This window comes from Meriones unguiculatus, chromosome 20 (assembly GCF_030254825.1).
Source record: "Meriones unguiculatus strain TT.TT164.6M chromosome 20, Bangor_MerUng_6.1, whole genome shotgun sequence".
NCBI lineage: Eukaryota > Metazoa > Chordata > Mammalia > Rodentia > Muridae > Meriones > Meriones unguiculatus.
The window spans coordinates 45,010,956-45,037,310 of record NC_083367.1 but is presented as its reverse complement, the minus strand read 5'-3'; the positions used below and the strand labels follow the sequence as shown (position 1 = coordinate 45,037,310).

General features: G+C 44.2%; 1 protein-coding gene across 1 annotated transcript; it reads left to right on the top strand.

The window, feature by feature from the left end:
• Positions 1-37: 37 nt before the first annotated feature.
• On the top strand, positions 38-18,439 carry Amd1 (adenosylmethionine decarboxylase 1). The gene is made up of 8 exons (XM_021638747.2): positions 38-509; positions 9,904-9,990; positions 10,918-11,044; positions 12,314-12,416; positions 13,660-13,702; positions 15,098-15,335; positions 15,417-15,572; positions 16,184-18,439. Exons 1-8 carry the CDS (start codon positions 400-402, stop codon positions 16,322-16,324), a joined length of 1,005 nt encoding a protein of 334 aa, XP_021494422.2. The 5' UTR covers positions 38-399; the 3' UTR covers positions 16,325-18,439.
• The last annotated feature ends 7,916 nt before the right edge of the window (positions 18,440-26,355 follow it).

Genomic DNA, 26,355 nt, shown 5'->3' with positions numbered 1-26,355 from the left:
TGTCCTGCCGGGGAGGATGCCTTATATAAGGTCTGAGCTCACGCAGAACCCTCGCTTACACAGTATGGCCGGCGACATTAGCTAGCGCTCGCTCAACTCTCTCTTAACGGGAAAGCAGCGGACTACCAGAGACTGAACTGTATCTGCCTCTATTTCCAACAGACTCACGTTCAACTTTCGCTCACGAAAAAAAAAAAAATTAGCCGGGAGAATTTTATTAGTCCTTTTTTTTTAAAAAAAAGTTAATATAAAATTATATCAAAAAAAGAAAAAAAAAGGAACCTGAACTTTAGTAACACAGCTGGAACAATCCGCAGCGGCGGCGGGAGCGGCGGGAGAAGAGATTTAATTTTAGTTGATTTTCTGTGGTTGTTGGTTGTTCGCTAAAGTCGCACGGTGATGGAAGCTGCACATTTTTTCGAAGGGACCGAGAAGCTGCTGGAGGTCTGGTTCTCCAGGCAGCAGTCCGACGCAAGCCAGGGATCTGGGGATCTTCGCACCATCCCGAGGTGGGTGCCGGGGCCTGGCGGGGGGCGGGGAGGCGGCGGGGGTGGCGGCCTCCGGCGGGGCCGGGCCGGCGGGCGGGAACCGGCTTCTCCCGCCGCCGTTGCGGGGCCGCCCGCGCCGGGGGGAGGGGAGGAGGAGGAGGCGGGCGGCCGCGTGCTCAGGTAACGTCCCCGGCGGGGCCCGGGCGGCCGGGCCTCGGGCAGGTGTGGCTCGCGTCGCGGGGCCTCCCCGGCGCGGGCTGGGCGGGAGCGGCCGTGTCGCAGTGCCGGGCCCCGCGGCCGAGCCCGTCCGGGGCCCGCGCCCCCGGCTCCCCTGACCTTGGGTTGTGTAACCTGTTCCGGAGTCGAGCGCGGCGGGGCGGTGGACGCTCGTCGCCTGCTCTCCGCCCCGGGCCCGGGGGGCCTAGTTAATGCCTCTGAGCCGCAGCGGGGGAGCCCGGGGAGGCCCCCCGCGCCGGCGGGACGTCGCGCCGAGAGCTGTCGGCCATCGCCCCGCGGGGACCGGCGGATCTCGCCTGCAAGGGTGGCCGGCGGCGTGGGTCCGCGGGCTCCGCCGAGCCGCTCGGCGCGCTGAGGCGACCCGGGGCGGCGGAGGAACCGGCGTGGTCCGGTTCATTGAGAGGCGGACCAATGAGCTCCCAGGCTGTTGCAGCGAGCCTGGCCCCAGGGTGTGGACCAATGGGCGTTTTAGGAATGTTGGCTGCGCGCTGCAACCGTCTTCTGACAAAAAAGCGAGCGGAGGATCCCGGCGGCCACGTGCTGCCGAGACTTTAAGGCACACTGGGAAACGCAGTTCCGACGAGTTGGCTGCGGACGTTTCCCATTGTACGGGGAAGTGCCGCCGGAGCAACGTGGAGATCTCGGTTTGAAAGCCTCGGGTGACACGTGTGTCGCTTTCCCTTGGCAGCAACAGTTTTCACGTGGATTTGCTCACAATGACGGTGGAGAGGCTTATTCCTTTCAGGAACGGCAAGCTGGTGATTGTGGTAGTCGTCTTCAAAAGCTAGCGCTGCCGGGATCGTTTCCTAGAAAATCTTGGTGGTAGGGACCGAATGAGGGTTCTAGGAGACTACCGAAACCGTTTGGAAACGAAGTGATCTATCTGTAACACCTTTAGGAAAGGGAAGATTTTTGTTCTTAACTTCCTAGTTGAAAATTGCAGAGGTTAAGAGCACTCACTGGATTCTTTTCCAGGGGACCCAGGCTCAATTCCCAGCACCCACGAAGCAGCTCACAACCATTTGTAACTCAGGTTTCAGGGGCCTTGACCCCCTGTGGGTCGTGTACATGTAGGCAAAACACCCATAGGTGTCAAATAACATGTTTATTAACATGTAAATGCTTTTTAAAATGGCTCCTGAGTAGAGGAAATATGGGCCTTTTTAAGAAGGCAAACTATTTTGCTCTTCAATTTTTTTTCCTGAGACACGGTTTCTCTTGCTGTGCTCTAGACCAGGTTGATCTCTAACTCAGAGGTCCATCCACCTGAGCCTTGCAAGTCTTAAGATTAAAGATGAGTGCCACCGACCCGTGCTTTAATTGTTTGAAAACCAGAAACTGGAATTTTTACAGTTTTAATATGATTTTTATGTGCTTTGTAGATATTTATAGCTAGTTTTAATCAAGTAGTAGCTGAGATCTATCAAAAGAACTGAAAGAGTTCACTGCTATTTTAAACTGAAACAGTAACCATGGAGTAATAGGATTAAATAAACTATTTACAGTTATTAACAGTTTCTGATTCTGTTCTTTTTTAGACCAAGGCTGCAGAAGAAAACAGTATTAGTAATATAAAATGTTAGGTATTAAAGATGGCAAGTAGTAGTTTGATGTAGTTATTTTTATCCAGACTTTGAGCCCATTGAACAAACTTTTGGGATTTTGTTGTTTGTTTGAAAACACGATTTTTTGTTTTGTTTTGTTTTGTTTTTGTAGCCTTGACTGGCCTGGAACTCTGTAGACCAGGCTGGTCTTGAAACTCATTAAACTTTTTTCGTATTTGATAATCAGGAAGTTCGTACATGTTATTGCCGAAAATACCGCCCTCAGCAGTTTTCAGAATGTGAACAGACATTAAGAGAGATCATAGACAGTTGAAGAAGCAGTCTATTTTTTTACTAATTACAATTTATTCACTTTGTAGCCCAGCTGTAGCCCCCTCCCTCATCCCCTCCCAATCTCACCCTCTCTCCCTCCCTCTTCTCATACCCCTCCCCTAGTCCACTGATAGGGGAGGTGGTCCTCCCCTTCCCTCTGACCTTAGCCTATCAGGTCTCACCAGGACTGGCTGCATTGTTTTCCTTTGTGGCCTGATAAGGCTTTCCCCCTCCTCTCAGGGGGAGGTGATCAAAGAGCCAGCCACTGAGTTCATGTCAGAGACAGTCCCTGTTCCCATTATTAGGTAACCCTCTTGGACACAGAGCTGCCATGGGCTACATCTGTGCAGGGGTTCTAGGTTATCTCCAGGCATGGTCCTTGGTTGGAGTATCAGTCTCAGAAAAGACCTCCTATGCCCAGATTTTTTTGGTTCTGTTGCTCTCATTGTGGAGCTCCTGTTCCCTCCAGGTCTTTCTATCTCCCCCTTCTTTCATAAGATTCCCTGCACTTGAAGCAGTCCATTTTTAAAGCATGTTGAACACATGCCTACAGAAAGAGTTAAGAGAATAAATTTAGAAATGATTGCTTTTCATACCTTCAGCAAGAAGCAAGGGAACACCTTAAACACACCTCTCCAGGCATGATAGTTTTGAGAATGACCCAAAGGGACAGTTTGTGTTTACTAGTAAAAGCAGGATTATATTTCCACCCTGGAAATCTACTAACTACTAGAGAGGAGGTAGTTGGGAATTAGTGGCACACATCTTTAATCCCAGTAGGAGGTAGGCAGAGGTCAGGCTGGTCTTCAAGGGAGTTTTAAGTCAGTCAGGCAGTTCTTGTCCCCAGAAAGTTAAAACAAGTGTGTAGTTGTATACATTCTGTATACAGCAGAATGCTACCGAGCAATAAATGAACCACTGATAGCATGCAAAACTTGAGTACTAATGTAAGCAGATATGCTGAGAAAAGATGCTGGATAAAAATGTACATGCTGTGAGATATTTCTGTAAAACTAGGAAATGAAACTAATCTGACAAGATTGGTCAGTGGTGGACTGGCAGCCTTATAAATGGAGGAATGGAGTATGAAGGACCTTTGAAGAATTGCAGGGGGGTGGGGTGGGTGAGTATCTTTAATCCCAGAGGAGGCAGGGGAAAGTAGATCTCTAACGCCAGTCTGCTCTACAGAGTTCAGGACAGCCATGGCTACATAGAGAAACCCGTTTCAAAAAATAAAGAATGCATTGCTGGCTGGGTATTCTGCCATCTGAGAGGCAGAGGCAGACGATTGTCTACGTGAAGCAAGATCCAGGTTGGCCAGGACTACATAGACACACTCATGGATTAGTTGCTGAGTAGTGGAGTTGGACATCTTTTCCTGTTTGTAAGATTTCACTGTGGCAAGGACTAAGTGGATAACAGTATTTGATGAACAAGTCTGGAAAACTCAGTTTCATTCCCAAAACACACACATTCCCACACAAAAATGCACACAAAAGTTGGATAGAAACACCTCCGACCTCCGAAGAGTTGTCCTCAGACCTATACAAGTGCATCTGGCATGCTTGCCAGACACACAGGTGTGTATAATAATAGAGTTTGGGTGTGATGGCACATGCTTGTCTCAGGGCTCTGATATAGACGCTGTAGGGCTTTGTGAATTTGAAGCTTGCCTGGTCTGCCAAGTGGGATCCTAGTGCCCCCCACCCCCCCAAAAAAATTGTCTTTTTGGGTGTGTTTTTTAGAAAATAGTTTGAACTTTGGATTCGTTTTCTCTCTCTTTTGTTGAGCTTTTGAGGTGGTGTCTTATCTGTAGTTAGGCTTTGTTGGGACTTCAGGTTTCAGGCTTGTGTGACTGGCTGAGCTGTGCATGCCTGTAATCGCATCAGGAGACTGGGGCAGTAGGATTTCAGGGTCTGCATGGTTCGTGTAGGCAAAAAGGAGACCCTGGCTCATAGAACAAACCATTTAGGGCTGGGGAGATAGTTCAGTTGGCCAGATGCTAGGACTTGAACTGAATGCCTTGAACCCTGGGCAGAACCCATGTGTCACCTTGTTTAAGTTTGTGCCAGGAAGACAGGACAGGTAGTGATGGGCTGATTAAGGATACCTGTCTAAAGGGAGATGGACACACTCTTAAATTGTCCAGATGGCCAGTATGCAAATGTGCCCTTACCAGAGTGTATGCATTAAGTTTATTACTGGTAATATTTTTTCTCTGATAGTTCCTGTTATGCCCTATTTTAAATATCTTTGCTAATCTCAAAGTCTGAAGATATTTTTTCCTGAACATTCTACATTTTATATTTAGGTATGGAATTAGATATGGCTTTTGTATATGGTATGATAGAATAGACCTTTCAGGCAAAATAGTTTCTTCTTTCCAAGCTTTAGTGCTGGGACAAGGTGCAAACATACTGAAAACAGCCTGTTAGAGTACTTTCCCCTGAGTAGAATACTGAGTATATTTCCCTGGAACTGGAATTACAGGCAGATGGTGGGTACTGAGGCCTGAATTCCTTTTAATTTTTGGAGACAGGGTCTTTCTACATGGTCCTGGTTGTCTGTCCTGGAGCCATATAGATAAGCCCAGGCTAGCCTCTGAGCTCATAGATACCTCCTGCCTCTACATGCTGCATGCTAGGACTAAAGGTGTGTGCTACCAGGCCTGACTCCTGAATTCCTCTTAACTGCTGATCCGTCTCATCTCTTCAAGTGTGCCAACCCCATCCCCTTTCATAGAGGAAAAGCTTGGCTGATGCAGCTTGGTTTAAACAATTACTTAATCAGGGAAGAGTATTGGTGTGGGTAATGTAGATGACTAAAGCAATGAATGATCTATGTGGGAGTTTAGAATCCACTTCATAATATATTTGAAATTAAAAAGAAAAGCATAGTTTCTTAGGGTTAAGTTTGGTGAGAAATGGTGGTTCTAACTAGCTGGGCCTGGTGGCAAATGCCAGCAGCAGGGAGTGGCACACAAGTGGATTTCCTAGTTGGGGGCCAACTGATCTCCCGAATCAACTAGGGCTACACACTGAAAACCTGTCCAGAAAAGAGTAGTTCTGACTATAAGATCTTTTCTCTTTACAAGTCATGAGACTTTGAGCTATTCTTAGTAATAAGGTGAGGTTAGGTGGGAGATTCTAGTAGCAAATGAACTTGAGAAATAATAGCAATTCTTTAAATATGATGGTGGAAATGGCATTTAGAATTGGTTGGATTTTTTTTTTCCCACAGTTTATTCATTATATATTCTGATTGAAGCCCCTTCCCTCCCTCTTCCTCTCATTCCCTTCCCCTAGTCCAATGAAAGGGGAATTCTTCCCTATTGCTGTCTGCTCTTAGCTTGTTAAGTCTCATCGCTTGGATTCTTTTCCTCTGTGGCCTGGCAAGGCTGCATCATCAGGTCAAGTAGTCAGAGAGCAGTCAGCTGAGTTCATGACAGAATGCAGCCTCTGTTCCCCTCACTAGATCCCGCATGGAAACTGAGCTGCCAGTCAGCCACATCTGAGCAGGGGTCTAGGTCCTCTCCATGCACGGTCCTCTGTTGGTGCACCAGTCTCTACAGGAACCGCTGGCCTCAGCTCTTTTGTTTTTGTTGGTCTCCACTCCTCTCTTCCTCCGTAAGACTCCCTGAGCTCTGCCCAAAGTTTGGCTGTGAGTTTGAACATCTGCTTCCATCCTCTTTTGGGTGAATCCTTTCAGAGGATCCTCTGTAGGAGGCTTCCATCCTGTTACCTCTCTTCCACTGCTTCTGGTGTCTATGGTTGGATATTCTTAACCTGCTTTAGGAATGTTATAAGGAAAATAAAATTTCCATTAGAGTATCATATGTCAGTATTGAAGTTATGGTCATTTTACATAGAAAGCATTTACAATGCGCTGCCAGAAAACCTTTTGGTTTGAGTTTCCCACACAAACTTTTGTTGTGGTGCGGTGCACATATTCCAGTGTTTCTTCCTGTAGGGCAGAGGGCAACTAACAGAAATCAGTTCTTTCCATTTTTCTTTTCCCTCTTCTTGTGGTTCTGGGGGTCTGTAATTACCACTGTTTACCCCAAACAAACTATCTTTTTAGAAGCATACACTGAACATTGTAGCAGCAATAGAGAAAATAATACAGATGAATTTGGGACAAGTTTTGTTCAGATGTTTGTTGCACACACATGTAGGTGCCCTTGGAGGCCAGAGAACAGCATGCAATCCTCTGTAAGCAGCCATAAGGCTATGCATTAGGTTACTGCTTACATAAGACTACCTTGGGTTAGGGTTGTGGTGGCCTGAGATAAGAGTCTCAGAAGCAGACCTTAGTCAAGCTGTGTGCTCACTAATTTGGTAGCTTTGGTTGAATTTTAAACAGGGACTAAGTAAACTGCACTTTGAAACCAGCCATTTTAATCAGGAAGTGGTATGTAATCACTTAAATTTGTAGATTAAAATCTCTGAGCAACTTGCCAGATAGTTGCTGGCTCTGACAATAGAATCTGTGTACCATCTTCAGGTGACGGAAGTGTAACTCTACTCTTGTCTCTGATTTCACTCTGCCTGCCTGCTAGTACTGTTCCGTTCTCTTGTGTAAGATTTGTTTAAAATCTGTAGCTTACTTATACTTAATGCAGTAGGAAGCTGATAAAGAATGATGATGTACTAGCACAAGAAAGAAAGCTCTGTATGTGTTCATTGGGCACATAACTAATGTTTTTTTTCCAAATACCCTCAGTCCTCAGGCACCTGTACTTCTTAAACACAAACAACCCTTCTCTTTATCCCTTGTCAACAACCTTTTAAAGTTTTTGTTTTGTATGTGTTTTGCCTGCATATATGTTTGTGTACCACTGAAACTGGAGTTCCATTTAATAATGAGTCTTAATGTGGGTGCAGAGAATCAAACCCAGGACCTTTGTAAGAGTAGCCAGTGCTCCTAACCAGTGAGCCATCCTCTTTTTTTTCTTTGTCTGGACTTGATTTAGGTGGAATGATGAGAGTATTTGTGAACTTAATGATAATATACCCTTGGTTCATATTATCTTGTAGCATTTGATAGGGTTTCCTTTTTTAAGCTATTATAAAAATTATGCCAAGGCTAGTTTCTATACCATTTTCCATAGTTGCTGCTTGTTCTTTCTTTGGGGAGGCATTGGTCCTTGTATACTGTAGGTGGGAGCCGAGTAACAGTTTGTGGTTTATACTAGCCTGGATTTGTCACAGCTTCTCCAATGCTGGGTCATAAGCAGAGCCACAGGTCCTGACTACATTCAGCACCCAGCTTTGTCCAGGCTGCTCAGTCCTGAGACAAATATATGTGCTTCCTCCATCTTAGCAATTTAGCATGCTTCTTCCTCAAGTAACAGTGATGCTCAAAGTAGTTAGCATTTTTTTCTGTCATGGAATGAAAGGAAGTGGTTTAACAGTTAGACTTATCAACCAAGTGGTTTTGAAGATACATAGTATCTTACAGCCAGAGGTTCAAGAAAAGAAATCATGGCAAGAAAGATAAAATTAAAGGCAATACAGTGCTATGTATGTAGGCACAGCATGATGATGCATAACTTTAATAGAGGCAAGTGAACATTAAATTCATGGACATCCAGAGTTAAATAATGAGACCCTTTCTCAAACAAACAAAAACCAACTAACTATTGGAACAGTTGACTATATTAGCACATTTCGGTGGAAGGATACCTAGTATTCTAAAGAAAGCTTTATTGGAACCTACAGTGGTCTATTCATCTATAGCAACTATGCTTATTTTTGTCTAATAAAGGCAAAACTGAGTAGGAATAATTACTCTAGCATTAAAAGTTGTATTGCTGACTTATTTTAAGAGGAAAGGCTGTATTGCTGTCCACATTATATCCAACAGGGCTTTATGCAGTTGGCTAAGGCATTTTCTGAGTTATATATTCATCCATTTAGAAACTACAGTGGAAGCTGGGTGCTGGTGGCACACTGGAGGCAGAGGCAAGTGGATCTCTTGAGTTCGAGGCCAGCCTGGTCTACAGAGTGAGTTTGAGGACAACCAGAGCTAAAACAGAAACTTTGTCTGGAAAGAGAGAGAGAGAGAGAACATTGGAGTTGGTGATAATGGTGGAAGATGTGTGCTTTATTCCTGAACACAACACCAAGGTTACTAGCCTATATTAATTATTGCAACAAATTGGTCTGCTTGGAAGCAGAATTACAGATTTTAAGTATAGCATTCAAATTGATAGCTAATAAAGCCAACACATTAGGATCACATACTAGTATACTGGTTGAAAATTATTAAACTATCAAAGCTTAGTAAAACATATGTAATTCATATCCTATTTGTATATACTTCTTTTTTAAAGGATACTTATTGATTTAGGTCAGTATTTCTTACTCGGAGACAGTTGCTACCCAGGAGAAATTTGGCAACGTTTAGAGATATATTTTGGTTGGCACAACTTGGGACACGTGTGTTGCTTCTGGCATATAGATGGATAAAGGCCAAGGATGTTTGTACCCCATGCAATGAGCTCAAACACAAACAAGGAAGTCTATAGATTAGAATGTCAACAGTAGGTATTGAAATAACTGATGCTGAAAAGTCAGGCAGTGGTGGCACGCCTTTAATCCCAGCGCTTGGGAAACAGAGGCAGGTGGATCTCCGAGTTCAAAGCCAGCTAGCGCTAGAGGAACTCTGTCTTGAAAAAAACAGAAAAGATACTGGGGAACCAAAAACCAAAGATGGTGATTTTTGTGAAAAGGCCCAAAGTAGTACATGCTCTTTGCTTATGATAGTAAGCAAGGTATTGGAAAGATGTGGTAAAGAATAATGGCTGCTCTTCCAGACAACCTAGGTTGGATTCCCAGCCACGTTGTGGTAGCTTACAACCATCTGCAGCTTCCGTTCCCTAGGATCTGACATCCTCTTTTGGCCTCTGTGGGTACTGCATGCATGTTGTACACAGACGCATGCTATGCTGGCAGATTATCACACACATACAAAAGTGTCTGGCAGTTTTTTAACCACAGCACTCAGGAATCAGGTGGGTAGATGTCTTTGAGTTGAGGCCAGGACTTGTTCATACTGAAAAATCCAGTGGAGCCCTGTGTCATAAAGCAACAAACAAATAATAAGTGGATTAAGTGGTTTCAGTTTACTGTGCAACATTTTGTTTAAAATCTGTTTTAGCTGAGTGTGGTGGTGCACACCTATAATCCCAGGCAGAGGCAGGCAAATTTGTAGGGCAGCCTGGTCTACAAAGTAAGTCCATGACAGATAGTCTGGTAGAAGAAACAGCACTGTTAATTGTATTTTCTATTGAATAACAGATCTGAGTGGGATGTCCTTTTGAAGGATGTGCAGTGCTCGATCATAAGTGTGACAAAGACTGACAAGCAGGAAGCTTATGTACTCAGGTGAGTCCTGCAGAGGGTTAACTGAGAAGCTACTGTCCTAATCATAGCCTTTGTGAAATACTGAATATCTTCTTGCCAGAATCTGTTTTTTTCTCCAGTTTTAAGACTCTGGTATAAAATGTAATTTTTGTGTTTCTATGTAGTTTTTTCTTTTAAGCCTTGCTAGCAGCTCTTGATGGTTGCCATGTTTCCCACATAGTTAGCAGCAATGACTGTTGGGTGAAAGAAAAACATTTTATTATGATACCACCCCCCCACACACTGATCTCTGCCCCAATTTCTGACAAGGTATGAAATTTTGCTCCATTAAGTCAGGTTGCTGTATTAGTATAAAAAAGCCATTAACCAAATTAGGTGTGATGTTAGTTTAATCAATAAATGCTTTGAATGGTTAGTTTATACTGTGGGCCTTAGGCCTAGCACTAAATAATGTACATTAATAGCACTAAATAATATACACTAATATTTGATTTTGTTTTTACCTAAGTGTGTTTGGCTTGGGCAGAGATGTTTAACAGAATGCTTATGCACCATACCAAGTAGATAATACTATGCAAAAACATTGATTTCCTCACAAAATTTGTTACCTAGTTAAAGAAATGAAAAAGGCATGTTATCAGTGGTGCCCACGATGAGGTGAAGTGAGTCCAGGACAGCCAGAAATACACAGAGAAACGCTGTCTTGAAAACAAACAAAACAAAAGGGGAAAAAAGGAGAAAAGAAAAATGAAATTACACAATTGCAGGAAAATGGGTGGACTTGGAATGTATATTATTTAAGCAAGGTCAGATTATTTGGTGTTGGTGGATAAGTACATAAAATACATTCATCAGCGATGGAAAAATCACAAATATTGATGAACTAATAGATTAGTTGTAGTTTCTGTAATATTGGTATAGAAATGATTGTGAAACTTTGTGTTGCAGTGAGAGTAGCATGTTTGTCTCCAAGAGACGTTTCATTTTGAAGACATGTGGTACCACCCTCTTACTGAAAGCACTGGTTCCCCTGTTGAAGCTTGCTAGGGACTACAGTGGGTTTGATTCGATTCAAGTAAGTGCTCAGACACCTTATTTAAAACTGATGAGTAGTTTCTGTTTTGGTTGGGTTTTAACATTTTACCTCAAAGGAAGGGTTGGCATTAAACTCTCAATTTTGGTTTCTTTGCACCTGTGGTTGGGACTGAACCCAAGGCTTCAGGCCTGGTAGTCAAATGCTCTGTCATTAAGTTAGTTACACTGCCTGCCAATATTGTTTTGGGGCTTTGGCTTTTTGTTTTGTAATGTGGATGTTATCACATAGACCAGGCTTGCCTCAGACTCAGTCCTCCTGCCTCTCCCTCCAGAGTTCTGGAATTAGAGGTGCATGCTGCCACACCCAGCCTGTTCTGTAGTCTGGGAAGAGCTGGGGCGTGTCTGGTGTTGGAGACCTGGCTGTCTTGAAACTACACTCTTGCTTCAGTGTCCTTAGTGTTAAGATTAAAGCTGCCAGCCGCCATACTCACCCCACTAGTACAGTCTGGTGGTTACCCAGCTAGCCTTGTAGGAGATCTCAAATGCGGGCACCACTTGTGCTGCTGATTATTGAAAAACACTTGACCTCAAGCCCGACATCTTGAGTTTTATGCTCAGAACCCAGCAAAGATGGGAAAAGAAGTGACTCCAGATCTGTTCTCTGACCTCCACATGCACCCCATGGTACACACGTGCACACGACATACTCATTTTTGTTGTCCCATGGTTTTTGCTTGCTTAACTTTTGAAAACCACCACTACAAGCTGGATGTGGCTGCACACTTGGGATCCCAGAGCTGGGGGGGGGGGGGGGCATTAATGGTCTACATAGTACGGCCTTGTTTGTTTATTTATGTGTATGAATGTTTTGCGAACTACACGTATGTGTGTACCTAGTGCCCATGGAGGCCAGAATAGGGCATCAGATACCTGGGGCTGAGTTAGATAGGGCTTGTGAGTGTCCATGTGAGTGCTGGGAATCAAACTTAAGGCCTTTAAAAGAATTGCTACTATTTTATTTTCTATTCCGTTTAAGTACATTGCAAGCCAAGTGTGGTGACTCATATCTGAAATCCCAGCATTCAGGGAGACAGAGGCAGGCAGGTCTCTGTGAGTTCGAGGCTAGCCTGGTCTACAACAAAAAGTACATTGCAGTAGTGAAAGCGGATGTACCAGTGTTGTCCAGGTGACTGATTTGTGTGCTTCACAGTTGCAACTTGAAATATTTTGTAAAGTTTTAATTTTGTTGGCTTTTCTATATGTAGAAAATTGGTTTGGAAAGGTTAAAAATCTTTCTTTCTCTTTTAAGAGCTTCTTTTATTCTCGTAAGAATTTCATGAAGCCTTCTCACCAAGGGTACCCACACCGGAATTTCCAGGAAGAAATCGAGTTTCTTAATGCAATTTTCCCAAGTAAGTAAAAGTAGAATAAGAATCCTTGCCTTCTGAAGTAGGGGCACAATCATTTAAAGATGGGTGCGTGTTTCGTTGGCTGCTTTTGTTTTGATTTCTCAGATGGGGCCTCACGATGTAGCCCTTGCTGGTTTGGGTCTGGCCTGCAACTCAGCGTTTGTTTTAGATTGTTGGACATACATACATGTAAATGTACACTTCATATTAATTCCATGCTCATTTGTTTCCCCTGCTTATCTGGATGTCATAAAGATTTCAGACATTTTAGTTGGGTGGGTAAAACAACAAATTGTATTCTTTACTTGTAAAAACAGTATGGGCAGAATGTTGTGGAAGGCAAGGCCATGGCTACTAGGCTGAAGAAGCCCACGAACCTAAGCACTCAGGGCAGTCAGGACCAGATAGTGAGAATATGCTTCAAAAACAGCAGCTATGTGGATAGCTCAATTAGTTGGAAGTTGCTTACTACACAAGACCCAAATTTGATTTCCAGTACCTACATTTAAAATAAAAACAAAGGTAGCCAGGTATGGTGAAGGGGGAGTTTGTGATGCTGGTGCTCGGGAGGTAGAGACTAGTAGATACCAGTCGCCTGGCCTTTTCCTTGGACTTAGGCCAATGTTTCAGCAAGTGTGGGCTTACAGGAATAGATTTAAAGGTGAAAATCTGGGGTTAAAGTATGTGTAGTTCACAAGTAGTGTTGAATGCATACCTCACATGTATGAAGCCCTGAATTTGATCTTCAGTACTATAAGAAATAAAAGTCTTCAGACACTTAGCAGTTATTTTTAACATTGAGCAAATACTACTCTGGTGGGTGTGTACTTGCTTTGCTTACTAAGGGAAATCTTGAAACAGTTTGGGAAGGATATGTAAATAAAACAACTTATTAAGTAGTTGTTTCTCCAGGCAGATCTCTGTGAATCTGGTCTACAAAGAGGGTCCAATTCAGCCAAAGCTACACAGAAAAACCCTGTCTCAAAAAAGTACTTGTTGCAGACAAAGGACTAGGGTTTGGTTCCTGGTTTCCACATGGTAATAGATCTTGTCTCTGTGGGCATAAAACACCCATGTGGTGCAGCAAACTCATACAAACAGACGACAAAACACATGATTTTCCTATTAGAATTCACCCGCTTTAATTTCCCTTCTGAGGACATCACCAATCAGTGGCAAATACTGTTTATTGAATGGCTGGTAATATGCCATCCTGTTAATTTTTAAAACTACTCTTTCCTCACAGATGGAGCAGCATATTGTATGGGACGCATGAATTCTGACTGTTGGTATGTAATTTTGATTTTGGCTTTATTGCCTGTGTGTGTTTGTTTGTTTTAGGGGAGGGAATGTTTTAAGCTAGACCTGGTAACCCGCACTTGTTAATTCTAGCTACTCTGGAGGCTGAGGTAATTGGAACAAGGCCAGTAAAGTAAAGGCAACTTAGAGAGAAAGAAAGGAAGAAGGATGGGAGGCATAGTTGAGTGGTACAGTGTTACTTTACCTAGCATGTGAGCAGCCGAGGATGGTTACTGTAAAGGGGAATCTGGAGGTTAAAGTTCTGTTTTAAGTTTTATTTATTTTTATTTTATGTGCATTGCTGTTTTGCCTGCATGTATATCAGTGAAGGTGCCAGATATCCTAGAACTGGAGCTACCGACAAGTTGTGAGCTGCCGTGTGGGTGCTGGAAGGTGAAACCAGGTCCTCTGGAAGAGCAGCCAGTCCTCCTAACCTCTGAGCTCTCTATCCAGCCCCCAAGTTGTGTTGTTTTTTAAGCAAAGTTGGAGTTTGGAGTTTTTGTTGTTTTGGAGGCAGTTTTAAAAGTGCAAGTTTTGTCTGTATGCTTGATCATGTTCATCTCCCACTCCTACCTATTACTTTTCCCTGATTCCCCACCAGATGATGGTAGTACATGCCTCTTTCCTTTTATTATTATCAGTTATTACAATTTATTCAATTTGTATTCCAGCTGTAGCCCCTTCCCTAGTCTCCTCCAGATCCCTCCCTCTTCTTCCCCATGCCCCTTGCCTAGTCCACAGATAGGGGAGGACCTCCTCCCCTTCCATCTGACCCTAGTCTATCGGGGCTGGCTCCATTGTCTTTCTCTATGGCCTGGCAAGGCTGCACCTCCCCACCCCCAGGTGTTCAGAGAGCCAGCTACTGAGTTCATGCCAGAGACAACCCCTGCTCCCATTACCAAGGATCCAACTTGGAGGCTGAGCTGCCCATGGGCTACATCTAAACCCTGGTTGTCTAGGCAGTCTCCGTGCGCGGTCCTTGGTTGGAATATGGTACATGCCTTTAATCCTAGCAGAGGCAGGTAGATCTGAATTGGAGGCCAGCCTGATTTGGTGTGAATTCCAGAACAGGCAGGTCTACACGGTGACACCTGTCTAAAAAAAACTAAATAAAGGGATGAGTGAATAATAGTCTTGTTTGTTTGTTAGCTAGTCACGCACTAGAGTTTGGTCAACCCACCTGGAAGCCTTGAAGAAAAATGACTTGACTCAGAGGCCATTGCTTGTCTCTGGTTTTAAAGTGTGGTCATTATGGTATGGAGCATGATCCTTTTTAAAAGGGGTTTTCGTGTGTAGCCCTGGCTTTTTCTGTAGACCAGAGTCAGTGTAAGGCTTATTCTGGACTGCCGGGTCCATTGTAGAAACTCTACTTTACTTCTACATAGGTACCTGTATACTTTGGATTTCCCAGAGAGCCGAGTAATCAATCAGCCAGATCAAACCCTGGAAATTCTGATGAGTGAGCTTGACCCAGCAGTTATGGACCAGTTCTACATGAAAGACGGTGTTACTGCAAAGGATGTCACTCGTGAGAGTGGAATTCGTGACCTGATACCAGGTTCTGTCATTGATGCCACGCTGTTCAATCCTTGTGGCTACTCAATGAATGGAATGAAATCAGATGTAAGAAATTGAAGTTTGGACAATTATTTCAGTGTTTGTATTTTCTCCTTTCTGTTACTAACAACAAAATTCCTCTTTCAGGGAACATATTGGACTATTCACATCACTCCAGAACCAGAATTTTCTTATGTTAGCTTTGAAACAAACCTAAGTCAGACCTCCTATGACGACCTGATCAGGAAAGTTGTGGAAGTTTTCAAGCCAGGAAAATTTGTGACCACTTTGTTCGTTAATCAGGTAATTTGACTTCTGGCCGTCTTGGGCCATACAAGGGCTTGCACATGCATGCGAGGCAAGCACATCCACCCAACGACTGTGGTTGCTGGGAGCAATAAAGCCTAAAGGGCTTTGCCACAGGGTGTTGCAAGGACAGCTACACCTAGTCACCAAGCTGTACGGCAGGGCCCTTTACTGTGGCTGCTGGGCAGAGACCTTACGTGTTTCGTTATTGTTAGAGCAGTCTTGTGTGGTGCCCAGTTAGTGAGTTGTACTGATGCTCCCTGTGGATACCTGGTCAGAGACCATCGACACTCCTTCCCAGCCCATGAGGAAAATCCAGTAAAACGCCACATTTGGGGCTGCAGAGAGTTCAGCAGTTAGAGAGCACTTGGCTTTGTCAGAGGACCTGAGTTCAGATCTCACTCCTGCAGCAGGTGGCTTCAGAGCTGCAATACCAAAGAGCCGGACGACCCCTCTCTGGTCTCATGGCATATGCACATGTGCGCATACACACATAAAGACATGATTCAAATCAAATACATCTTTTAAAATACACAGTTTTAAAACATTACCATTTGTCTGGAAATAATCTACAAAAGTGTTAATGTTTGTTTCAATTTTTTTCCCAGAGTTCTAAATGTCGCACAGTGCTTTCTTCACCCCAGAAGATTGAAGGTTTTAAACGTCTTGATTGCCAGAGTGCTATGTTCAATGATTACAATTTTGTTTTTACCAGTTTTGCTAAGAAACAGCAACAACAGCAGAGTTGATTAAGAAAAATGAAGAAGAAAAAGCGCAAAAAGAGAAGACACACAGGAGGTGGTGGCTGCTTTCTAGATGTTGACACTGGGGGCCGTGCTCTCCATGACCACCACCTTGTAGTTGCAGAAAGCCCTAGGTGTAATGATAGTGTAATCATTTTGAAGTGTATGCATTATTATATCAAGGAGTTAGATATCTTGCATGAATGCTCTCTTCTGTGTTTAGGTGTTCTACGCCACTCTTGCTGTGGAATTGAAGTGCATGTAGAAAAGAACTTTGACTGTATGAATCTTTACGACACTTGTGAAAATGATTCAATTTGGTTTATGCACAGTGTAATATTTCTGCAGGCATCGTCCAAAATCCCCCACAGACAAGGCTTTCGTCCTCATTAGATGCTGGCCTCAGCTGACCATCTGCGACTGTTCAATTGCTGCCAGAGTTTTTACATCCAGTTACCTCCACTTTCTAGAGCATATTCTCTACTAATGTTATTCAAAATCAATTTTTACTTCATACAGGTGTTTTATGCAATGGCAATTAAAAGTTTTTCTTCCACAAGTTGGGTCCTTGTAAGAAAATAATTCCAGTTACTGTTTTGTGTTCTACTGTTGAATAGTTTGTACATTTGTAGCCCTGTGATTGATTTCTCCTCTCACCGCTTCTCAGCTCTTTCCTTCACTTCCCCCCCTGATACAGCAATACACTGTTACACTGTGGGCTTATGTAACAATCTTACACCCCAGGTGGGGGAATTTAGGCATGGTCCCTGGTGTAATTTTTTTTCTAAGACATAAGGAACGTGGCCTTCTTATTGGCATGAACTTCTGTGGAAGATAATGACAAAACTGAATGTATCAAATGAAAAGAATTGAGTCTCTGAGGGTGATTAGCAGGAGAACCCACTAAGGAAAAAAAAAAAACTGCATTGTGTATGATAGTTGAGTGTCTTTAATTCCAGCATTCAGGAGTTAGAGGCATGTGGCTTGATCTCTATGAGTTCAAGGCCAGCCTGGTCTACAGAAAAAGTTTCAGGAGAGCCAGGGCTACAGAAGAGAAACCCTATCTTCTGGGTACTCTGGAAACAGTGGGCTATGCCGTGCACTTCAGTTCGCTTTAATGGAGTGCCTGCCCTGCCCTTACCAACTTCCCAAGTAGCTATAGGAAGAATGGCCACCAGGTCAATGCAGAAGCTAGATCCTAAAGGTTCTAACCTCGGTACGTGCAGTGCCCTTTCACCTTTAGCCACCATTGCCAATTACTTCTAAAGGAAAATTTGACCTTTCCATCTATGACTTAAAAGTTGTAACTTTTTGTGATGCCTGTGAGCTGTCTGTTCTGTGTGGTCTTCTTTAACCATGGTGTTCACGTGATCCAATGGATGGCTGACCAGCATGGAGCTGCCCAGGCACTCCGCCAGATAGTGAATGTATGGACAGACAGCACTGCTCTGAAGATACTTAGCGGGACTGGAAACACGGGCTTTCAAGAGTTGCCATGTTAGTGGTGTTTGCAAATACTTTGAGATTTAAACAGCTAAGAAACGAAAAAATTTATTTATTTCCCTGTACTAATTTTCTGGGTAGTTTTCTGGACTGATGCAGTGATATTTTGTTCCTTCTGTATTTATAATGAAACACTTTTTTAGTGTTTCTAAGCATATAGACTCTACTTGGTTTGAAATCAAGTGGTTGGAACACTGATTTTTTTTTTCCTTTTTTTTTCTTTTTCTTTTTTTTTAATACATGCTGTTGATTGAATGCTTCCTTGGGGAAGCTTTCAGTCAGCACTACCAGTCTGATTCTGTAAAGAGCAGAGCACCTAATTGCAATTTGGAGGACCAGTGTTTATTTAAGCTGGATTTTTGTAACCCAGTAGATTTTGGCTTGAGGTCTGATCCCCGATCTTATAGAATTAAGAATTCTAATGTTGAAATTTGCATAGGTTTGTGTGGAACAAAGCCTAGAAAAACTGTAGCTTGAATAGTGATACTAGTGTGATTACGGGAGGGGAAGTTTTGGTGCCATAATTTCTCTTCGTTGGTGTTGGATTTTTAATCAGTTGAGATGTATTTCTGTACCACATTGTAAGCTTAAATAAAAGTTTGCTTAATTGTCTAGTAACATTCAGAAAGTTTTCTGTTGCTTGCTGTCTACTTAACCAAAAACTAGAGAACTTCAAACATTTGCAGGTAGATGTTACACACAGCCTTCATTGACACATAAGCCGTTGGTAGAGAGCTTCATAAGAAGTACAGTGTTTCACTGGAGTTGGCTTTATGCTACCTCTTCTGGCCTTTTTTTTTTTTTTTTTTTTTTTTTTTTTTTTTTTTTTTTTTTTTACTTAGGTCATTATGTTCTGATTTTCTCAGGATGGGCTTAAGTTAGAATCTTTGTTTTGGTTTTTTCTTAGACTGACTCTAGAAGGATGAGGCAAGAGGCTCACTTGAGCCCTATAGGTATATGTGTGTGCCACCTAGGAAAAAAAACAAATACTGTTTGTGTGTGACACAGACTTGTTAATGTGATTTTCATTGTTCGTTAATGAGCATTTTTAAGATTTGTGCTTGTGTCAGTAAGTGAATAACTGCTACTGATTCTGTTTCTGGCTCCCCAGTGTTTTGTTGTCATGGAAGAGGCGCTGCTGGCTCCTGTTGGATCCTATCCCTTCCTGCCTTCAGAGACTCCCTTGAATTGCTCGTGTTTCAATTGAGTTCAGTGCTTTCCTGATTCTGGTTTTCTTCTTTACTTTCCTTTGAGTCAAACACTGTCTCTTGCTAGTCCCAGTATAAGTGGTCAGAAGGTTGAGAAATTGCCATTTTGTTGACAATTCCAAAGTCCACAAAATGTGTAGGGAGTTTGACCTGCGCAATTTCTAATGACTAGGAAACAGTCTGCCATGCACCTGTGCATTGAGCAATGGAATGGTGAGGTGGCTCTGCCAGTAAAGACCCTGGCTACCAAGCCTGAGGATCCCATAATCACAAGCTGTCCAACCCAACATTCATGCCCCATCACACGAGGATAAGGAAGCACGTATCCAGTGTTGACCATAGTGCCCAGTGCAAATGCATAATGAAGTACTGAGTGTATAGAACTGGACAAGATCGTATTCAGTGGCAGATGAAGAGGGCAGTGAGGGAATAGACAATGTTAGGCTTAAGCTGAAGGGCTAGAGGTTGCATAATTTAACATGAGGTAGCATGGACTATTGAAAAGCCAGCATACAATAAGAATTTTTAATTTTAGTTCCATTCAGTAAGAGGATGAGCCAGAGGACTTGGGCTTATTCTGGACTTAGGCACATGCTCAAAACATTAAAGTTTCCGTAAAGACAAGGGTGTTTGGAGACAAGTCAATTGGTAATAACAGCAAGCACATTGTGATTCCTCTCAGGTTCGATAGTCTCAGTACCTTTGTGGTGACAGACCCTGAAGAAACAAACAATGCTCAACATAAAGGCTGTATGTAGTGAACCTATAGCAGCTGACTAGAGGGAAAGCCCGCAAGTCCTCTGAAAGGAACACTATAAGGGTACCTTCTCTGCTCAATGTTGGGGGCCTGTGGTGAGAGGCCTACCAAAAACTAGGTCTAAGGCAGCTCCAGGGTGATCTCAGAGGCCAACTTGGATCTACATAGCTCCAGGGCTACACACAGAAACCTGTCTCATACTTTAAAATGCTGGGCGATAGTGGCCCTTGTCTCTAATCCTAAAAGCTCAGGAGGCAGAAACAGATCTCTGAGTTCAGGGCCAGCCCAGTTTACAGAGTTAAGTTCCAGGATAACCAGGGCACCTTGTGACAAACACCAGGATTTTTTTTTTTTAAGACAAAATTTGTGCCTCTGAACTTGTGCTGGGATTAATGTATGTGCCAACATGTCCAGCTCTTGATAGTTTTTTTTCTGTTACTTGCTGAGCAAGGTCAGGAGGGGGGAAATCCCATTCACAATGGCTGAAAACCAGTACAACAACAAAAAAAAACCAAGGGATAGAAAGTTGGCATAGACCTGATTGACTCATGTCTCAAAACAGGCTTGTGTCCCTGGACTGTTCGCTAAGCTCGCTCAATCTCTGCTTCCTCACTTTTTTTCTCCCACTCAAGGCATCAGTTTCAAACAGTACTTATTTCTACAAATTATCTAACTTCATTGTTTGGGTTTAAAGGCCTATACCACCACCATACCTAGACTAAGAACTCAGATCTGCTTGCCTCTCTCTGCTGGATTATGTATTACAACCAGATCATAGACCTTGAAGGTCTTTGGATATGATCTCTTGCCAGAGCAGTCATGTTCTGAATTGAAATTTCTCAACACTATATTCATTGATTTATATGACTGAGCCAGGTGGTGGTAGCACACGAGGACAGCCAAGGCAACCCTGTGGGGAGTGGGGGAGGACTAGGGCAGCTAGGGGAGAAAACCACCCTGTTCCAGACATTAAACAGAAACATGGAGACCAGGCTGCCCTCAAAGTCACAGAGATCTGCCTATCTCTGGCTCCTAAGTGAATTTGAATAATGAGATTCAAAACTCACAGTGAGATACAGAAAACTATTAGAGAGAGGGAGAGGACAGGACTCCCGTTCAGAAGCACATGCTTCCGAATTGGAGTACCAAGTAGCCAAATGAATTGCCTTGCAGTTAACAAGGCTTTAGAAGACAAAGTGGGTGCAGTGAGCTGGTGAGTCCAGCTTTCATCCCGGGAGTCCAGGTCCTTGTGGTTGGGGTCGCATTCTTAGTATAGCTTTGGGAAAAGGGACAGTTCTTTAGTCGAAGAGAGAGAAGGCCACACCGTTATGTTCTCTCCAGACTGGTTAGAGACCTGGATTTTTGGCTTAGACGCTTCTGGCATCTCCGGGTGTTGGCAAGGATGAAGCTTTGGAATTTGTAGGACTTTTTGGCCTTTAACCAAGAAAGAAACTCATTGCTTTTTTTGGGGGGACGTTTTACACTAAGCTGACTGGCCTGTTTCTACCTCCTGTTCTCATCAGCTGCTGGCTGAAGCCTAGAACTCTTACCGAAAGGGCTATTAGAAGTTGAATTCACAGCTCTTCGCTGTGGCTGTGGCAGTACATACCCGAAATCCCAGCCCTCTGGAGACAGAGGCAGACAGGTAACCTGGGAGTTTGAGGCCAACGGGGCCTACATGGTGAGCTGCCCAGCCAAGGCTACATGGTGAGACAGTGTCCGATAGCCTTCAGGGAGCACAGCTCCTTCCTATTGGACAGCATGCATACCAAAAACATGGAGAGCATCAGGTTGTCCTCCATGCCCAACACTGATGAGCTCCTCTGGCATCTGCTACCCCTCTAGGTGCAATCCAAGGGGACGGGAGGGGGTTGGAGGGTGAAGAGGTGACTCATGGTTAAGAGTACTTTCTGCTCTTGTAGAGGACCAGAGCTTGATGCCCAGCACTCACATTGGGTGGCTCACAACCACCCGTAATTCCAGCTGTGGCTGTTCTGGCCTCTGAAGGCATCACCATGTATGTTCACATAAAGATACACATATACATAAATGAAAGTATTAAAGATCAATAAGCTGGGCATGGTGGTTCACACCTGTAATCGCAGCTCTCCGGGAGGCATGCAGGCAGACCTCTAGGTTCGGGGCTAGCCTGCTCTACAGAGCAAGTCCAGGACGGCCAAGGCTACACTGGGAAATCCTGCCTCAAAAATAAGCAAGGAAGCAGCTGGAAAGATGGCTCGATTGTTAAGAGCACTGCCTGCTCTTCCAGAGGACCCAGGTTTGATTCTCAGCACCCATACAGCAGCTCATGACCATTTGTAACTCCAGTTCCTGGGGATCCTATGCCTTCTTTTGGCCTCTTCAGGTACCAAGCCTGCATCTCCTGCACATAGATGTAAGCAAAACACATACACATAAACTCAAATCATCCAATAAATAAATGCAATCTAAGTGAAGACAGAACAGCCTATCACTGAGAAGACTGGAGTGCCGCAAGGCTATCACTGAGCTGTACACCATAAAACCGCTGGAGGTCATAAGCATGTTTGCAAGGAACACATCACTGACTTGGTGGGATACTAATGAGAAATGTCCAAAGCTCAGTGCTAGGACCTGAAGCACTTGGAGACCAACACCTAGATGGAGATCCTCAAAGGCTAGCTAGATGAGCACCGGTGATGAGCTGGCTGCCATCAGGGCATTGCATGGCAGCCAGCTCTTAAAGACGGATAATCCAGAAGGTGAGCACCGGTGATGAGCTGGCTGCCATTAGGGCATTGCTCCTAAAAAGGGATAATCCAGAAGGCGAGCTGTGACAGGATATACTCTTGATTACAGGCAGTCAGAGCTGCCCGGATGAGACCCCGAGGAATGACAAGCGGTGAAGGAGGCTGGTCAGTACATTACCATAGAGAAGCTGGACCGCTTGACCTGTGGTGGTATCCTGCACTTCCCCCAACACCATTCTGTCCACTCCTGGAAGAAAGTTCCAATATCTAGAAAAACAAAGCCCAGAATGGCGGTGTACTCCTTCAATCCCAGCACCCTCAGGAGGCAAAGCCAGGTGGTGGATCTGTACGAGTTCAAGCTCAGCCTGGCCTATATAGTGAGTTTTAGGCAATCCAGAACTCTACAGCGAGAACTTGTCTCAAAGAAGAAAGATAAGAAAGGTCATTTTTTTTTTTTTCAAAATATATATTTAGAAAAAAAAAATTTTTTTTTTCAGAGCTGAGGATGGGACTCAGGGCCTTCGCTTGCTAGGCAAACGCTCTACCACAGAGGTAAATCCCCAACCCCTTTTGTTTTTTTTCAAGACAGGGTTTCTCTGTGCAGCACTGGCTGTCCTGGACTCACTTTGTAGACAAGGCTGGCCTCAGACTCACAGAGATCTGCCTGCCTCCTCCCCTCCTCTCTCCCCTCACTCCCTCATATTTTTTGGGTGAAGGGTTTGAGATAGCCTGGGGTGACCTTGAACTGACTAAGTATCCAAAGATGGCCTTGAACTCAGGATTCTCTTGCCTCCGCCTCCCCAGTCCTGAGATTACAAGTGTGCAGCACCATGCCTGCTAAGGTCCTTGATTAAGTTGACCCTTCTCATTTTCATGAAATGAATTTCACCATTCAAATTTTGTTTGGGGTCCAGTGGAGCAATTCAGATTTAAAATGTGGTACTAGCTGTCCTGTCAGGGTTGTTTGGTTGTATAAGAGAGCGCAAAAAAGGCTTGCAGCCTGTGGGTGGAGGTTGGCCACCTGTTTCAGCAGTGTCTGTTGGGAGCAGTGACATTTTGTGTGTATAGGTAATTTTCCTGCATATATGTCTGTGTACCATGTGTGTGCCTAGTGTCCTCAGAGGTCATAAACTGCCATCGAGGTGCTGGGAATTGAACCTCCGTCCTCCACAGGAGCAACAAGTGCTCTTAACCACCGAGTGAACTCTCCAGGCCTCTGATGTTTTTTAAAGGTTATTTGATTTGTATTCATGTGTATGTGTCTGTGTAAGCACACGTGTTTGTGGGTGAGCTTGGAGGCCAGCTGGAGTTACAAGCTGTTGTGAGCTTCCAGATGCCCAGTGTGAGTGCTGAGAACTGAACTCAGGTCCCCTGGAAGAGCCATACACACTTTAACTGCCGAGCCATTGATCCAGTCCTTTTATTACAATCTTTTTGTTTGTTTTGCATTGTTTTGTTTTTCAAGACAGGGCTTCTCTGTGTAGCCCTGGCTGTCCTTGAACTCACTCTGTAGGCCAGGCCGGCTTCAAACTCACAGAGATCCGCCTGCCTCTGTCTCCCAAGTGCAGAATTACAGGTTTGCACCATCACCACTATCGCTGTGCCTAAATAATTTTTCTATAATTAATCATGCATGTAATATAAAGAAAAAATCATGTGCTGTTGTCTTCTCATTCAGAGGGTCTCACTGGGTAGCCCTGCCTGCCCTGTAACTCTCTGCATAGACCAGGCTGCCTCCTGCCTCCCAAGTGCTGAGATTAAAAGGAGCTCTCCACTACACCAGGCCTATTAGTCACCTTTCAGTTGCTGTGATGAAAGGCCTTAAATAAATAACGTAGACGGAGTATATAGTTTCTTTAGGCTTATAGTGTCAGAAGTTTCAGTCCATGGTCACCTGACCCATGCTGAGGCCTTGACTGAAAGAGAAAACTGCATGCTTCGAAGCAAAGATGAGCAAGAGGAAGGGCTTGGGGTCATATACCTTTGAGAGCACACCCCTCCCCCAAAAACGTAACTTCCTTCTCCTAGACTTCACCTCAGAAAGACTGCATGCTGTAGTGGTTTGAATAGGAATGGTCCCATAAATTCATATATTTGACTGCTTGGTCATCAGGGAGTGGCACTACTTCAGAAGGATTAGGAGGTGTGGCTTCGTTGGAGTGGGTGTTGCCTGTCGGAGGGAGTGTGTCACCTGGGGTTGGGCTTCGAGATTTCGAAAGTTCTCTTTCTCCCCCTGACGCCTGCAGGTCAGGATGTGGAACTCTCAGCCACTGCTCCAGCACCATGTCTGCCTGTGTGCCTCCATGATGGTAACGGAATAAACCTCTGAAACTTGCTTACAAGCCCCCAATTAAATCTTTTCTTATAAAAGAATTGCTTTGTCAGGCGGGCATGGTGGCACATATCTATGATCCCAGCACTCTGGGAGGTAGAGGCAGGTGGATCTCTGTGAGTTCAAGGCCAGCCTGGTCTATAGGGTGAGTTCCAGGACAACCAAGACTATACAGAGAAACCCTGTCTTAAAAAGCAGAAAGAAAACACAAAAGAATTTTTTTTTGTCATGGTGTTTACTCACAGCAATAGCACAGTGACCAATATAGACCCCTATAGTTAATACAGCCTAAGTGAGGGCTTACTCCTCCACTAGTTCACCTGTCTGGACTTGGACACAACCCACCCTGTACTCTTCCTGTTTCCTGCTCTGGACCGGAATTTGCCCTTTCATTTCACAGCTGACTCACTCCCTCAAACGCTGACCCCAGCTGCAGCCCTTTCTCAGCAATGTCTCAGCCCAATTTTGAAACCTCTGAAAAATACTGCAGCCTTCTTGTGCGCATAGAGATATATAGCTACAGTTACTGTGTGCTGTGTCATGTGTGATTTGAAAGTTATTATTAGTAATTAAGATTAGAACTGGTAATGGGAACAGAGACTGTCTCGGACATGAACTCAGGGGCTGGCTCTTTGATCACCATTCCCTAATAGGGGAGCAGCCTTACCAGGCCACAGAGAAAGACAATGCAGCCAGTCCTGATGAGACCTGATAGGCTAGGGTCAGAGGAAAGGGAAGGAGGACCTCCACTATCAGTGGACTTGGGGAAGGGACATGGGAGGATATGAGGGAGGGAGGGTAGAATTGGGATGGGACAAGAGAGGGGGCTACAGCTGGGATACAAACAAAGTGAATAAACTGTAATTAATAATATATTATTAATTAATAATAATATAATATATATATATAAAGATTAAAGCCGGGCATGGCAGCCCACGCATTTAATCCCAGCACTCAGGAGGCAGAGGCAGGTGGATCTCTGTGAGTTCTAGGACAGCAAGGACTACATAGAGAAACCCTGTCTTGAAAAACAAACACCAGGAAACCAAAAGCTAAAACAAAACAAAAGGAAATGAAAGGACAAACAACAAATTGTTTCTCTCTCTCTTGCTTTCTTCCCTTCAGTGCTTCCTCCCTCCCCATTTCTTACATTTTATCCTCTTCCAAATTCCCTGGCTTTCAAGAAATAAAATTATAAAAGTACTCTGCCAAGAAGACAGTCCTGGAATAAGCTGAGAGGCGGGGCAGGCTCTCCTAGCAAGGCCAGAGCCTGTTAACCCCAAAGCACTGCCTTTACAAGCCGTGTGCCTTTGCTGTTGATCGTGACCATCCTCAAATAGAAGGTGCTGCGCCCCCAGCACACACACACTCTCGCACAGTGAGTGCTTCCCCCCTGGGCTGCATCCAAAGGTTAGCACGGCAATTTAGAGCCTCTTCACTGTCCTGAGCCACCAGGGTGCTACAGTTAACAGTTAGCCAGTCACTGAAGGCTGTCAACAGCCCATTAG

Bases quoted from the DNA above. Each gene is read 5' to 3' on its own strand.
- Amd1 (XM_021638747.2), top strand. From the start codon at position 400: ATGGAAGCTGCACATTTTTTCGAAGGGACCGAGAAGCTGCTGGAGGTC. The intron at 12,417-13,659 runs GTAAGTAAAAGT...CTTTCCTCACAG, and splicing joins TCTTAATGCAATTTTCCCAA to ATGGAGCAGCATATTGTATG. The intron at 13,703-15,097 runs GTATGTAATTTT...ACTTCTACATAG, and splicing joins CGCATGAATTCTGACTGTTG to GTACCTGTATACTTTGGATT.